The 14,055-nt window shown below is 35.0% G+C and overlaps 1 protein-coding gene across 3 annotated transcripts in view; it reads right to left on the reverse strand.

Annotated features, from left to right (window-relative positions):
* Positions 1-6,368: 6,368 nt before the first annotated feature.
* The window catches only part of Rpp25 (ribonuclease P protein subunit Rpp25), a 148,709-nt gene continuing 141,022 nt past the window's right edge, over positions 6,369-14,055 (reverse strand). For all 3 annotated transcript variants that reach the window (XM_090394839.1, XM_090394838.1, XM_090394840.1), the window contains exon 6: positions 6,369-6,602. In XM_090394839.1, coding sequence (XP_090250965.1) covers positions 6,428-6,602 — 175 coding nt within the window. In that variant the 3' untranslated portion in view covers positions 6,369-6,427. The remainder of the gene's footprint in view (positions 6,603-14,055) is intronic.

Here is a 14,055-nt window from a genome sequence, read left to right on the forward strand (position 1 = left end):
TTTCGTAAGGAAAAAGAAAATCTTCTTTGTATCTATTAAATTTAATGAATTGACAAAAACACATTACAGGCAGAGTTAATTACAATACTATCAACAAGATTTACTCAAAATAACCACCATTAGCATCGATCACAGCTTCAATTCTGCTTCGGAACCTCGAACAAGCTGATGCTACAGTCTCCCTGGGAAGGGCCGCAAAAACTGTTTTAATTTTATCCATTAACTGGGCTTTTGTATTACTGGAAGTGCGATTGGTGTCTTTTTCAACTGCGCCCCATACAAAATAATCCATGGGGTTAAGGTCTGGGGAGTTTGGAGGCCAAACATTTGGACTGGTGAAGTCGTAGAAATTTTCAGACAACCATTTTTGACTTTTCCCAGAGGTGTGGCAAGGGGCCGAATCCTGCTGCCATACATACGGCCTACCATTGGCTACCCTTGTTATCCAGGGCTTGACTACAGTTAGCAACTCCACGAACAAAGCCCGAATTCCAATGCCAGGGTTCTTCAACACCTGTTCCTGCAGATTTGCGAGGAATTCTGCTGTACGAACGCAATCAGATCGTCTGCTAGGGATCTTTCTTCTTGCTACATCCTCGTAGTCACCATTGCAAGTCTCTAGTTCATGCCTGATTGTTTTTACTGTATTCAGGGAGCATTGGGCAGCAGTCGTAATATCCTTATTTTGATGGCGGGCACGAATCATCATGATACAAGTTATTCTCTTCCATGATTCAGGTGGGTTCCAGCTATCCATCCTTTCTGACATCTTGTATATGAATGAAGAAGGCTCCAAACTTTTAAATGAAGAGAAGTGTGTGTTAATACATGTAACTTACGGAAAAATATAATTAATTATAAATATGTCAAATTTATCCCGAACACCCTGTATATAGTGCTAATATTGTAGGTGCAGAACAATGGAAATGCAAGGAAGTACCTGAAATACTTCAGATATTTTGTGCAGATATCTGCAATGCTAACAAAACAGGCCTGTTTTATCATGCCATACCAGATGGTTCTCTGTAAAATCACGTGAAATTGTCAGGTTCTAAGAAAGCAAGGGATCGCATAATTGTTATGCTGTTCAAACATATCAAGAACTGATAAAAAGCAGTCATTAATTATTGAAAAAGTGCTAAGCCTTGATGCTTTAAGAGACTAAGAATGCATGGATGACTTCAGAAATTTTTAAGAAATGGTTAATGAGGTGGAACGTAGCGTTAAATCAGAAATCAAGAAAAGTTGTTCTGATTCTCGAGATATGGGCAGCACACCCTCACTGTTCAGATTGTTTGCCAGACATCCAGCTGAAATTTCTGCTGGTTAGCAGGCAGAAATTCACACACGCACACATATATATATATATACAGAGACTAGCTATATTATATTTCAAACAGTATACAAAAGAGACAATGATTTGATCAACATTATTCTATTGGCCTGACCTCTGGCAAAAAAAAAATTAAAGTAACTACATCAAAGTTATATTCATATAGACAGTTTTATTAAAGCAAAAGTGGTGTCCTAATTTAACGAGTTATTTTAGTTAGGTTCCTGGATTATGTGCAGTCCTATTTAAAATTAACTCCTAGACAGAAAGGTTATGTGGGTAGAATACATCCCTTCCATATTCTTGGGATTTTTAGACCATCATTATTGTTAATAGGGTAGTTGATAAGAATTTCAGAGGCCTCCTTAAATTTTTACGTTCATACGATGGTTTGGTGTGATGTAAACAACAGGTGCCTTTCCAGTCAGTTCTATATAGAGTATTCAGGACATGATCAGAAAGGCTGGATTTACCATACTTATTAAATTTAATGTGCTCTATGTTTTTTTTTTTTTTTTTTTGCGGGGGGGGGGGGATTTGTGCATCCTGTTTCACCTATATAGGGCAAATTACAGATGCAATGAATATGGTATACTCCAAGGTGGGCCAGCAGAGGCAGTGGACCCTTGGATGAGTTGAGTAAGTTCTTTAATTTTGCAGGAGGTTAAAAGATGGCATTAAAATTGTATTTTTGTAGTTTATCTGATATCCCTTTAATGTATGAAATGGTTATAGTTTTATTGTAATCTAGTTTATTTTTGTTTTTAGGTGTTAATAGTATTTTGGCTGTAGCCATTTTTCAGGAAAGTGTTGTTGATAACTTTTAATTTATCTTTAAGTGCTTGTTCATTGGAGCAAATCTTCAAAGCCCTGTTTTTTAGTGTGTTAATGACACCTAGTTTTTGTGTTGGGGTGGTGGTAGGAGTTGATGTTGTATATATTGGCCAGTATGTGTGTATGCTTCCACTAAACAGTGAAGGAAAGACTACCAGAAGGAAGACGTGCGACAAGTGTATCTAGAAAAGGAAGTGTGTTCTGACTTTCAATCTCAACTGTGAACTGTAAGCATTTGTGTTGTTTGTTTAGGTGCTGAGGAAAGTGATAATGTCTGGCGGCCATGGGACCAGATAGCGAAAACATCATCATTGTACCTAAGCCAGACTTTGGGATTTAAAGTAGAGGAATAATCTAGAATATATTGCTCAAAAGCTTCCATATAAAAGTTAGCATTTGGGGGGGGGGGGGAATAACAGCCCATAGCTGTACCTTCTTTTTGTAGGTAGAAGGTGTTTTGCTACACAAAATAGCCAGGACATAGTACATGTGCAGAGTGCTGTGATATCGAGAAGGAATTTGTCCTGTAAAAGAAGAATTGTCATTGATTGGGACATTTGTGAAGAGGGCAGAAATGTCAAACTGACTAATAAATCACTTTTTTCTAGTGTGATGTCTTTAATTTTGTTTACAAAATGTTGTGTGTTTTTAATATATAGGAGGGGGGGAATGACCTACTAACTCCTTGAGTGTTGACTTACATTCTGTTTGTGAATCTTAGATAAACTGTAAATTCTCAGGGAACAAGCATAGTGCAGAAGTAGTTTTTAAATTGCATCTTTGGGCCAAGAAGCGACTGATTTAAGTAATTTTTCTGTTTTCTTTTTTTTATCTGATTAGTTGGGTTATAGTTGATAAGTGCTGTTGTCTGAGACTAATTGATTCATTTTTTCCAAATACAGTATGTTATTCGGTTTAAAATAACAGTGGCACTACCTTTATCAGCTCTAGTGATGACGAGATCTGATTTTAATGATTTCACAACTGCCAATTCAAAAAACTGGTTTTCGTTGCTAGTTATTGTTTTCGCATTATTTAAATTTAAAATGTTTGGGGTTTCCAAATGTATTTTATCAGCTATGGTGATTAGGAGAAATCTTAAGCTTCTTTCAATATGGTATATAAAATCGAAATTGTTAATAGTCCTGAGTGCCACAGCAAAGGTTTAAGCCTTTACTAAGTAGCAAGAGTTCACCATTTTTCAGGGTGTGGTTAGAAAAGTTGATCACATGACTTCACTGAAGGCAATTGGTGGCTCCTATTATTACTTACTTCTGGCTGGTTGGCTGTTTTCATTCACTGCAGAGAATTTCAAATTTGTTCGTTGGCTTTCTGAATATTGTTGATCTTTAAGTTTATGAAATTTGGATACAAGTTTTACTTTCTTTGTTTCAGGGATCTAATTAGCAGAGGTGTCCATAATCCTCTCAAAAGATATCCCAAATATCTGGATTTAGACAACTTAAAAGTTTCAATTTTAAATTTCGAACCTGATTGAGTCTACCCTCAATCACTAAAAAAAAAAAAAAAAAAAGATAAAATTAGATGACCTGAACACTGCAAAGTTGTTTGGTCCTGATGGCATCTCACGTGTTGTATTCAAATGTTATTCTCTGGAACTTACACCTGTCCTCTATTGTCTCTGCAATCTTCTATATTCAAGTGGCATTTATACCATCTGGAAGCAAGCATATATTAAACCCATTCCAAAAAAAGGGAACTAAAAGTTTACTATATAATTATCCACCAATTAACATTACCTCAATACTCCCTCCAAAATAATGGAGAAAGTTATCAATCGTCAACTTCTTCACTACATAGAAGCCACTACTTAATCAGCAACCACCAGTATGAATCTGCCAATCAAGATCCATGGTTGATCTCTTAGCCTACATCATCCACTACTTGAGAAATGTTTGCTATACCCATGACATTTCCAAGGCTTTTAATCATGTTTGGAGCCTGCTTTTGCAAACTGCCTTCTTTTGGTTTACCTGCCACCCCTCTGTAACTGGATAGCCAGCTTTTTCTTTGATTGTTCACTGCATGTCATGGTGGATCTCTCTCTCTCTCTCTCTTTGAGCCTTGTCACCAATAGAGGAATGCCTCAAGACCATCACCTTCCCTCTTTCTCTTATACGTAAATAGCCTACTCTCAATCACTACAAATCTTATTCATAGCTTTGCTGACAATAGCACTCTCCATTCATCCTACTCCTTTGACAAACAATGTAATTCCTAGACATCCCTTACATCAAGATAATCTGCAAGTGCCTTAAACATTGATCTCCATACCATCCTTCAGTGAGGCAAGAATAACCAGGACACCTTCAATGCTGCCAAAACGCAGACTTGCCTTTTCTCTCGCAAAATGGATCTCGGCTCACCTTCCCTTATCCTCAGTAATACACACACACATCACCAGAAAGGATGAACTCTCTCTCCTTGGACCGACATTTACCTTCAATCTCTCCTGGCACAAACACAACACTATGCATTTTCTACTAAAGAAGCTATTTTACACCCACCCAGCTACTAACCTATATAAATTCCAAACCTACTCGTCCTTAGAATACTGTTCACACAATGCTTCAGCTCTGTCTCTCTTGTATGGGTACCTCCATAGTCACTGCTCCAGTGAATTGGCAAACATCATTCCTCCACATGCTGTTGGGCATGTAAAAACAAGAGCATCTGCTGCCCAACATCCTTTTTCTGTACAACTTGCAAACTCATTCATCTCTTGCTCATTTATTCCATCTACCTGTCCTCTGGTAGCTTTCCTTATGTGTATCTGGTAGCCTTCCTGACAACTTCAACTTCCAGCTCTCCAAGAAAAACACATGACACTGATGTGCTATAGGTTCTTGTACCTCATGTGCAGGATAAATATATCATTCCCTACTCTGCTGTTTAGATCCCCCAGAGAATTCAAATGTTGCCTTCTCTAGCGCTCAAAAAATTTCTACACTTCTGGGCCCACAGGCACAGATATCTCATTGTGTAGTTCTCCATTCTGATATCTGCCCACCATTCAAGATCATCCTCATATTTAGTCTCGAATACTATAGCTATCCCTTCTTTTCCCAATTATTATTGCCTGCATCTCTTGTATTTGTTGCTTAGAAAAATCTCACCTGTTTTTGTCTTTTTTTTTTATATTGGTAATAACACCTATTATGTTGATCTGGTACTTATTCAACTCTTCTGCTAGTTCCATTTCTTTTACATTGATGTTTCTGATGAACTGGGATCTGTTCCAGTAGCTTACGTTTTGCTATTTACCCTGGTTTCCCTGATGAAAATAACAGGAGTCTTGTTTAACCAGGCAATGTTCTAGCCATCATGAAATTCTGTCATGCACATCATTTTGCATTATGGTTTAAGCCAATAGGAATACAATTTGGTCAGCTAAGTCCCAAATTGCCAGCCCATCCTCATTTGTTCAATATCCAAGTAGATAACCATGAAAAGATGAGGATTGGCCATTATGTCAGAACCTGGTCAATTTTCTGCATTCCTTACAAGACTACATGAAGGTCTGTCTCTTTTAGCAATCCAGATGTTTGCCCTTAAGCATCTCTAAATTTGTAATTTTTAGAAGTTTTCTCCCTTTGGATGGGGGAATGATTGTTTTTATTAACTCCTAAAAATGCACTTGTTTTGACCTGCCATGTGTTTTTGAAAATGTATTGAATGGGAATGGAAAATGGAGATGAGAAGAGTGCATTTAAACATTAAGAAGACCATCAGGTACTATCAATTTTTGCCTCAGCATACATGTGCTATAGAAAGTATTTTTTGATAAATAAAATATCATTTATATATGGTGTCATTAGAGAACATGTCTCACATTCTGAAAGAATACACTGCATACTAAACAGAAGGAGGGTAGGAATTACAGATTGCATCAAATGTGGACAAACTATTGCTGTTCTATCCTGATATGAATTATCTAATTCCCACAAGTTCAGGAATTATAGAATTTATTAAAAGCAGGCAAATCAATGAAATCAGTGTTGTCTTAGTAAAAGTCAGATTGATAATGCAGATCAAGTAACATATATTTAGGCTTTCTAACATCATGTACATAACTCAGTGCATTAGTCAAATGAGAACCAGACTAAAAGGCACTAAAACTGAACTAAAATGGGGTGAAGATGTCAAAAAATAAATTATTCACAAATACTCTTAAACAATATCATTCTTATAAACATTTATTTACAAATATACAAGTTTTTAAGAGAATTAAAATTTATGCTATTCATCTTCATTTATAGCTTTCTTGTCTGTATCATGCAGGAGCTGTTTCAGCTTGGGCTGCTGTGCATGCAAGAATTGATTTTTGGAATAATTCTTTCGCCTATGAATAGACTGCTTTTCCTTATGTGGTTTTACTGCCCAAAATGCATCAAAAGATCCTGGTGCTTGATATCTACAAATATAAAATATTTCATTTTTTATTTTAATTCTTTAAATGTGCAAATCACTGGGAATCTATAGTAACTTAAATTTTAAAGGCTAAGATTTTTTTTTTAACGTGGGAAAAAAAAAAAAAATTTTAGCCTACACTATGGATATTTCCAGTTTTTGCACATTACTCTTTCTTTTTTTGGCTAGACATAACCCAATAAGTCTGAAAAGATCAAGATCTTAATTTGCACCCCTCTGTGTTCTGGGATTCTGATTACCATTATTAGTGAAACAATTACATACATTTTGTACACCCCCCCCACGAAATGATACTCATTTTTTAAAATACTGTTTCTGAAGTTATATATAGTGAAATATATACATTTAAACTATCAGGCTCATATTTTACAGACATTAATACATTATTCTGTTTTACTATTATTGTATTAAAGTGTGATTTTCCATTTACTGTAGTTTCTTTACTATATAGATTTCTCTGTTTTCAGTAAATATTATCATTTTAATCCCTAGCATCATGTGGATGTTTAAAACAAGAAGTTCTGACTTTCACTGTGCCATGTTTTTGATATATATATATATATATAAACTATACTAAGTAAGTTATTTATTCAATGAAAAAAAAATCTTAATTATTGTTATATATAAATCCAACCAATACCTCAAATTATATAATTTCTTTGTAGTTATAGACAGACAATATTGTTTTTATCACTCTCACTGGCCAAATGAGTGATGGCATGTATGGCATTATGATTTTTAATAAAAGTGTGTGCAGATACTACTTGATTTAAAATAACTGCAGCACAATTAACAAAAATTCTGTAGATCTAATAATTTCCTATTTTGCTGTTAATAAAATTATCATTAAGACTTTCTATATATACTAAAAAAAAAAAAAACACACACACACACACACACACTAAATCTATGCCTAGAAGAGATCAGAAAACTGGAAAAATGCTACTCTGATACTTATTTAAAAAAAAGAGAAAAAGAAGAAATAAAGAACTACAGACCAATTAGTATTCTCTCTAATCTGTACAAAATTCTCACAAAAGTAATAAATGGGTTAACTCCTCTTCTAGACTCAAATCAACAAGAGCAGAGTAAGCAAGAGTCTCTTCATATACATACTGAGGTCATCTCATTGATCTAAACCAGTGATGGCGAACCTATGACACGTGTGTCAGCACTGACCCCCTTTGAGGGTTTCAAGTGACATACCTTGGATGTTGAAAAATATTGGTATTCTGATGAAAAAACTAATATCAGTAATTTCAGTTTATTAAATTAATTGTATAATATGAATTCATAGATTGTATATCAATGTCCTATTAAATAAATAGCCTAATATGATATGTATAAGTCACCATCTATGATTAAGTAGTTAAGTTTATAATGCATGTATGCAAGTGGCACATCAACAACGTAAATATTTAAAAAAAAAAAAAGACGTTTGACACACCTGGGTAAAAAGGTTCGCCATCACTGATCTAAACTGTGGACTCCAAAAGGGGAAAACAGGAGAGTTCAACTTGCCTGGAGTACATTCAGAAAATTGAAAAGCGTTTTTCAAAACAATGATGTCCCACTCTGTTTAAAAAGGAAGACATTTAACCAGTATATACTTCCAATCATCACATAAAACAACTCAAAGAAAAATGGAGAGGTTGATGCTAGGCATCACATTAAAAGATAAGAAGCGAAACACCTGGATAAGAAGCCAGACTCTCATCACTGACATCATTCTTCACCATAAGTGACAAAAATGGAAATGGGCCGGACATCTATCCAGAAGAGAAGATGAGCGGTGGACCACCATCCTAATGAACTGGATTCCAAAAGAAGTGAAATGAGGCCGAGGACTTCCCAAAAGAAGGTGGAGTGATGAATTGTCAAATTTTGTTGGGGAAAATTGGTCAACCATTGCCAAGAACAGAGAAAGGTGGAAAGAACTGGAGGAGACCTTCATCCAGAAGTCTACAGAAAATGGCTGAAAAGAAGAAGATATAGATAGATAAAGTACCACAATGTAACATTTTTCATATGCTATTTTGTGCATTTTACTGTATTAGAATAGCAGAATATATAAAAATATACAGCTTGTATTTATAGGATACCATTTGATATTTAATATATTCTATAATAAAATAAAAATAACAAGATTGTAAATTATTTAACAGTTAATTGTGAATATACACTGGTGTCCAAAAGCTAAGGATGAACTACATTTTTACCTATATATATATGAAAAAGTTTCATGACTACAGCCAAATATGGATAAATTTATTGCCAGCATAATAATAAATTATATTGTACAAATTAAATTGTGAGAAAAGTCACAAAATTTCCTAAGGACGTAGTAAAGAATTAACGTACAGTCCTTACAGAAAACTATGCAGAGAAATATTTCAGTATAGAATACGTCCATCCTGACCCGCGATGCAGCACTCACAATGTACTATGCTTAGCATCGAGTGATTCAGGAATTCTTGAAGCAAACTGACTCACTCTTCTTTTAGAGCAAGGATAAGGCCTTGTTTGTTTACTGGAGGAGAATTTCATCTCTCAGTTGCATTCCAAGTGTTCTATGGAGTTGAGATCTGTGGAATGTGCTGGCAACTCGATAAGATTAATATCCTCAGTCTCCAGAAGTATCTCCACTGCTCATGTATGATGTGGTGTGGCATTGTCATCCAGAATACAAACCCCAGCATACTCTGAGAAGTATGTTGGGTTCTGTGCCATGGTATCAGTATTGGATAGGAAAGGTATTGAAAGTGAGTGGGAAGTATTTAAAAAATACTTAAATGATGCAGTATCAGAATGTGTCCCAAGATTTTGAAGAATAAATAGAGTACATGGGAAATGGATGAGAAATCGAATGAAGTACATGTTCAGCCGAACTAGCTATATACTGTATAAGATGCACTTTTTTTCTTTGAAAATAGGTCTGAAAAACAGGGTGCGTCTTATACGCCGATACTCAATTTTTTTATTACTTTCATTTTTCTAGAAATTTTCTCTGTTCCGAGTTGCATGATTTCTTCCTGCTTCTTTGCGGTGTGTGAGAGCATTCCAGTTATTTTAGTTAGGTATACATTCTACTATTCCAGTTATGGATAGATAACATTTGGTCTAGGCGATTGAAAAAGCCTGCCTTGCTAGTATAGGATCAGTTTCGTACTCGCAGAACAGAAAATGTTAAAAATAAACTCAAGGAAATGAAAACTCAGTTAGCTGTAATTCCAGGAGGTCTAACTAGTCAGCTTCAAACTTTAGAAGTCTGTATTAATAAACCATTTAAGGGATTTATGAAGGAGAAGTGGAACACTGCATCCAGAAGACTGCTGGATGCAGTCTTCAAAAGTTTGAGGTTATGCCATCAGGAAGAAAGAAGAGGCCTAGCATTTCGCAAGTTTGTAAGTTGGTCAAAGCTTCATGGGATGCTGTGAAAACTGAGACAGTGGTTAAATCATTTAAGAAGTGTGGAATTAGTAATGCACCGGATGGTACAGTGGGCAATTTGTTGTATGAGGACTCAGATTCTGATTTAGAAGAGGTTTCAAGTGTCTGTTATTTAGCTCTGGAGATTAATTTCTGGGTTTTGACAAAGAAGATTAAAAGGTGGGTACTCTTTCCTAGTTAGATTAGGTATTTGTTGAAAGTAGACCTAATTATTACTTTATATTTGAAATACTGTAAATTCATTAGAATATTCAGTGATAAAGTTTTTTTCCTAAAAAAATGTGTACAAAAAAGGGGGGTGCATCTTATACACCAGCAAATACAGTAATTTGAGTCTCAGAACAGGGAAGATTTCACAAGAGTGAAAAGAATGTATAGTAAATTCCATTGTTCAAGGATGGCATAAAGACCGATGTATCCAACTATCAAACGATTGATATCTCAGGAATGGTGGTGAAGATTTTGGAAAAGTTAGTTAAGGCTCACATTCAGAAATGGGTTGACAGAGAATCTCTATTACGCAAAAAATAGTATGGGTTCACTAAGGGAAGGTCACATTTTAGCAACTTGCTCACATTCTATAATAATGTTACCACTGAGTTAATCAAGGGAGAATACACTGTGATACTTGTATTGAATTCAATACAAGTATCACAGTATCTTTATGGAAGACCGTTGCATAAATTGGAGAATATAGGATTGGATTATTGATAAGAGGATGGCCGACTGACAGGTATCAAAAAGTTGTGTATAACGAATCTGCAATATTCAAGGCAACCAGTGGTGTGTAATCTCAAGGATTAGTCCTTAATCCATTGTTATTCAATCTTAATGACATTGGGAAGGATTATACAAGATATATATATATATATATATATATATATATATATGATGATGATGATGATGCAAACATAGGTATGATAATTGGGAGTGTGGCTGATATGCACTACTTGCAGAATGATTTGAATAGGCAGGAATTGTGGGCATGTGAAAATGGATATCAATTCAATGTTAATAAATGTAAGGTCATTCACTTTGGTGTGATCAGATATCTAATGTTGTATTATATTGGTGGGATTATGCTAGAAGAAATTGGTCAGACTAGGGAGATTTTGGAGTGTTAGTAGATAGCAAGTTGAAGTTCAGGGGCCATGTAGCAAAGATTCCAAATACAATTCAAAAGATAATTGCAATGCTGAAATGAACCTTGACATGTAAAAATAAGGATGTCATTTTGCCTGTTTGTAATGCCTTAATAAGAACTCACCTGAAGTATTGTGTGCAGGTCTGATCTGGTTTCCATTGTGATTCTTGATACAGTGGAGAGAGAGTGCAAAGGAGAGTGTGAAAAACGATATCGGGTTGTGGAATACTGATTATGAGGACAGACCTGAGAATTTGTAGGTTGCAGACACTAGCAAACAGGAGAAAGAGGAGATGACATGACTGAAAATTACAAACTTCTGAAAGGTTATACAAAATTTCAGTAAATGAAAATTTTCATTTTATGGAGGGTATCGAAATGTTGCGAGGGCATCTTTGAAAGTTGAGAATGAATGCTGTCAAGAATGGGTAAATTCTTCTCTCATAGTGGTATGTGATTGGAATGGATTGCCATTAGATGTTGTGTGTGTGCAAGAAGCATAAATGAATTCAAGAACACGTACGACAGCGTGTGCAAATAGTATGGCCTTCCTTGAAGAGTTCCTGACTCCCTGGAGGTCTCTCTTAATAATAATAAAAAAAATAATGAATTCTTTGCCTACAGCATCATGAAACAATCTTACGTGACATCAAAGAACTTTAATTCAGGTAGGCTGACATAAAAGGGCTTCAAACTTTCTTCGAAAAGGTATTCACATTTAAAACTGCTTCTATGGAGATGATCATCTTCATTCCACAGGATATGTTTAATGTCAATACTATTCTGTGCCAGACTAGACTTTTGAGGTTTCACAAATTCAATATAGTACTGACATTCATTAACTCTTTTTCCACAAGAACAGCCTGTATCAAATTCAAAAATCTTCACATCAAGAGGGGAAATCATTGTATAGTAAATTAATTGTCAGATAATAGAATGTTGCTAAATAGAGAATGTCGAAATGGACTAACATAGTTGACTCTTGTATTTGAACATCTTTCACTTTTGACAATACATCAAGAATTCCACACATTTTCAAGAAAAAATCAAGGATATTCAAATACAAGAGTCATCCCCAACCTTCTTTGGTTTTGATATTTTTGCTGTTTGTCCTCATATGAACTTACCACTTTCTACATGGGATCAATATCTTTCACTATGGAAAAAGAAAATGCTGGTGGTTGATCATTCTTAGACATCCTTCTTATTCACAAAGCCTCCAGTACTTTATCAACCAGTGTTTTTCAAATACACACCTTTACTAGCAGATACATTCATCAAAAGTCTGCTCATCACACCAAAAACAAAAATTGGTGTTATCAAGTCATTAATTAATAGAACACATAACATGTGCTCCTCTCCCTCGAGGTTACAACAAGAACTTATCGCTATTCAAAACTTTAATGCAATTAAATGGTTACAACCCTCATATACATCAACAGATAATGACTACTACATTCCAACACCTAAGGATCTTCAACAGATCACAAAGTTCCAATCCCTTTCTGGTATCTCTAAACCTATTGGTAAAATTTTAAAGTAATATTAATTTAATCCCATCATATTTAACTATGAACAAAATATCTCATCTGTTACCATCTGCAAAAGACAATCTGTTGCCTCTATCTTCATCTCAGTCACTGAGATGACAATATTAAAATTGCAAAAACACATATAGGAACAAACAATAAATGGAAAAGATTAGACTGAAAAGATTAGTCCAATAAGAAGCGCACCTCATATAGCTAACTAGCCTCAGCTGTGTTAGGCAGGAGGCCTAAGAATTAAAGTTCCCAAATCATGGGAAGTTTAATACAACCATATTTATTAAGATTAGGTCAGTTTTTTTTTAAATCTGCTGCTGATTCTAAAGAACGTCTTTTCAAATTTGTGTTTTTTTTTATGTTCTTCTGGGCAGACGTTAGCAGATCTTCCAGTTTGACCATAATGAGATAAGATGCAGGAACAAGGAACTTTGTAAATACCTGGAACTGATAAAGGAGGTAGAGGACCCTTGGGAGAGTGGATGAGCTAGCTTGAGTTCTGGCTATTTTTTCCAAGGTGTCCCAGATAAAAGCAACAATGATAGCATTATTGGAGTCAGCATGGTGAGAGGGATGGAAGGAGGTGGGAAGAACAGCCGTTACTCCCACCTCCTTGATTGTTGTTTATACACACGCTGATGATGTACTGTTATTTGTAGTACAAAATATTTCTACTTTCATTAAATTTTATTACTGTGGTTATTGTGTAATTTTGTTTTTAATTAAAGAGTGATACCATGGTGATTGAAAACACTCCTAAAAATGTAATCAGGAGTATATTCAATACTTCAAGTAAAAAAAAAAAAAGCCATTAAAAACTTGCAGCTGGAGTAGATGATTGACCAGAAATGCTCAAATATGGAGGTATAAGTTTTACAGGTATACTACTATGCATAATTCAGAAGACGTAGTTAGAGGATCAAATTCCAGATTACTGGAGTAGAGCTCTCATAGTATCCATCATTTTAAAAGTTATTTCCTCTAAACTTTGACACCAAATGTGTAAAAAGGCTTATGTGTTTGTTGTACATGTTGCTTAATTTTGACTATATATATCAGAACACAGAATTATAAGTAAATAATTATTTGACTTATTGCTGATATTTCGCTGGTGTTATAACCAGCATCTTCAGAGCACAAAAACACAGTTTGTCACAGTATGCGAGACTACAATAAAACAACATGGTGTAATCAAGGAACTAGTTTAAAAAAATTGTAGCAACAACACAGACTAAAGTCCTAATTAGACACCCTCTATCCAAATCTTAGGCAAATTTTTACAGCCATATTTGTTGAGA

This window comes from Typopeltis vanoorti, chromosome 6, assembly GCF_054136105.1.
Source record: "Typopeltis vanoorti isolate ZY-2024b chromosome 6, IOZ_Tvanoo_1.0, whole genome shotgun sequence".
NCBI lineage: Eukaryota > Metazoa > Arthropoda > Arachnida > Uropygi > Thelyphonidae > Typopeltis > Typopeltis vanoorti.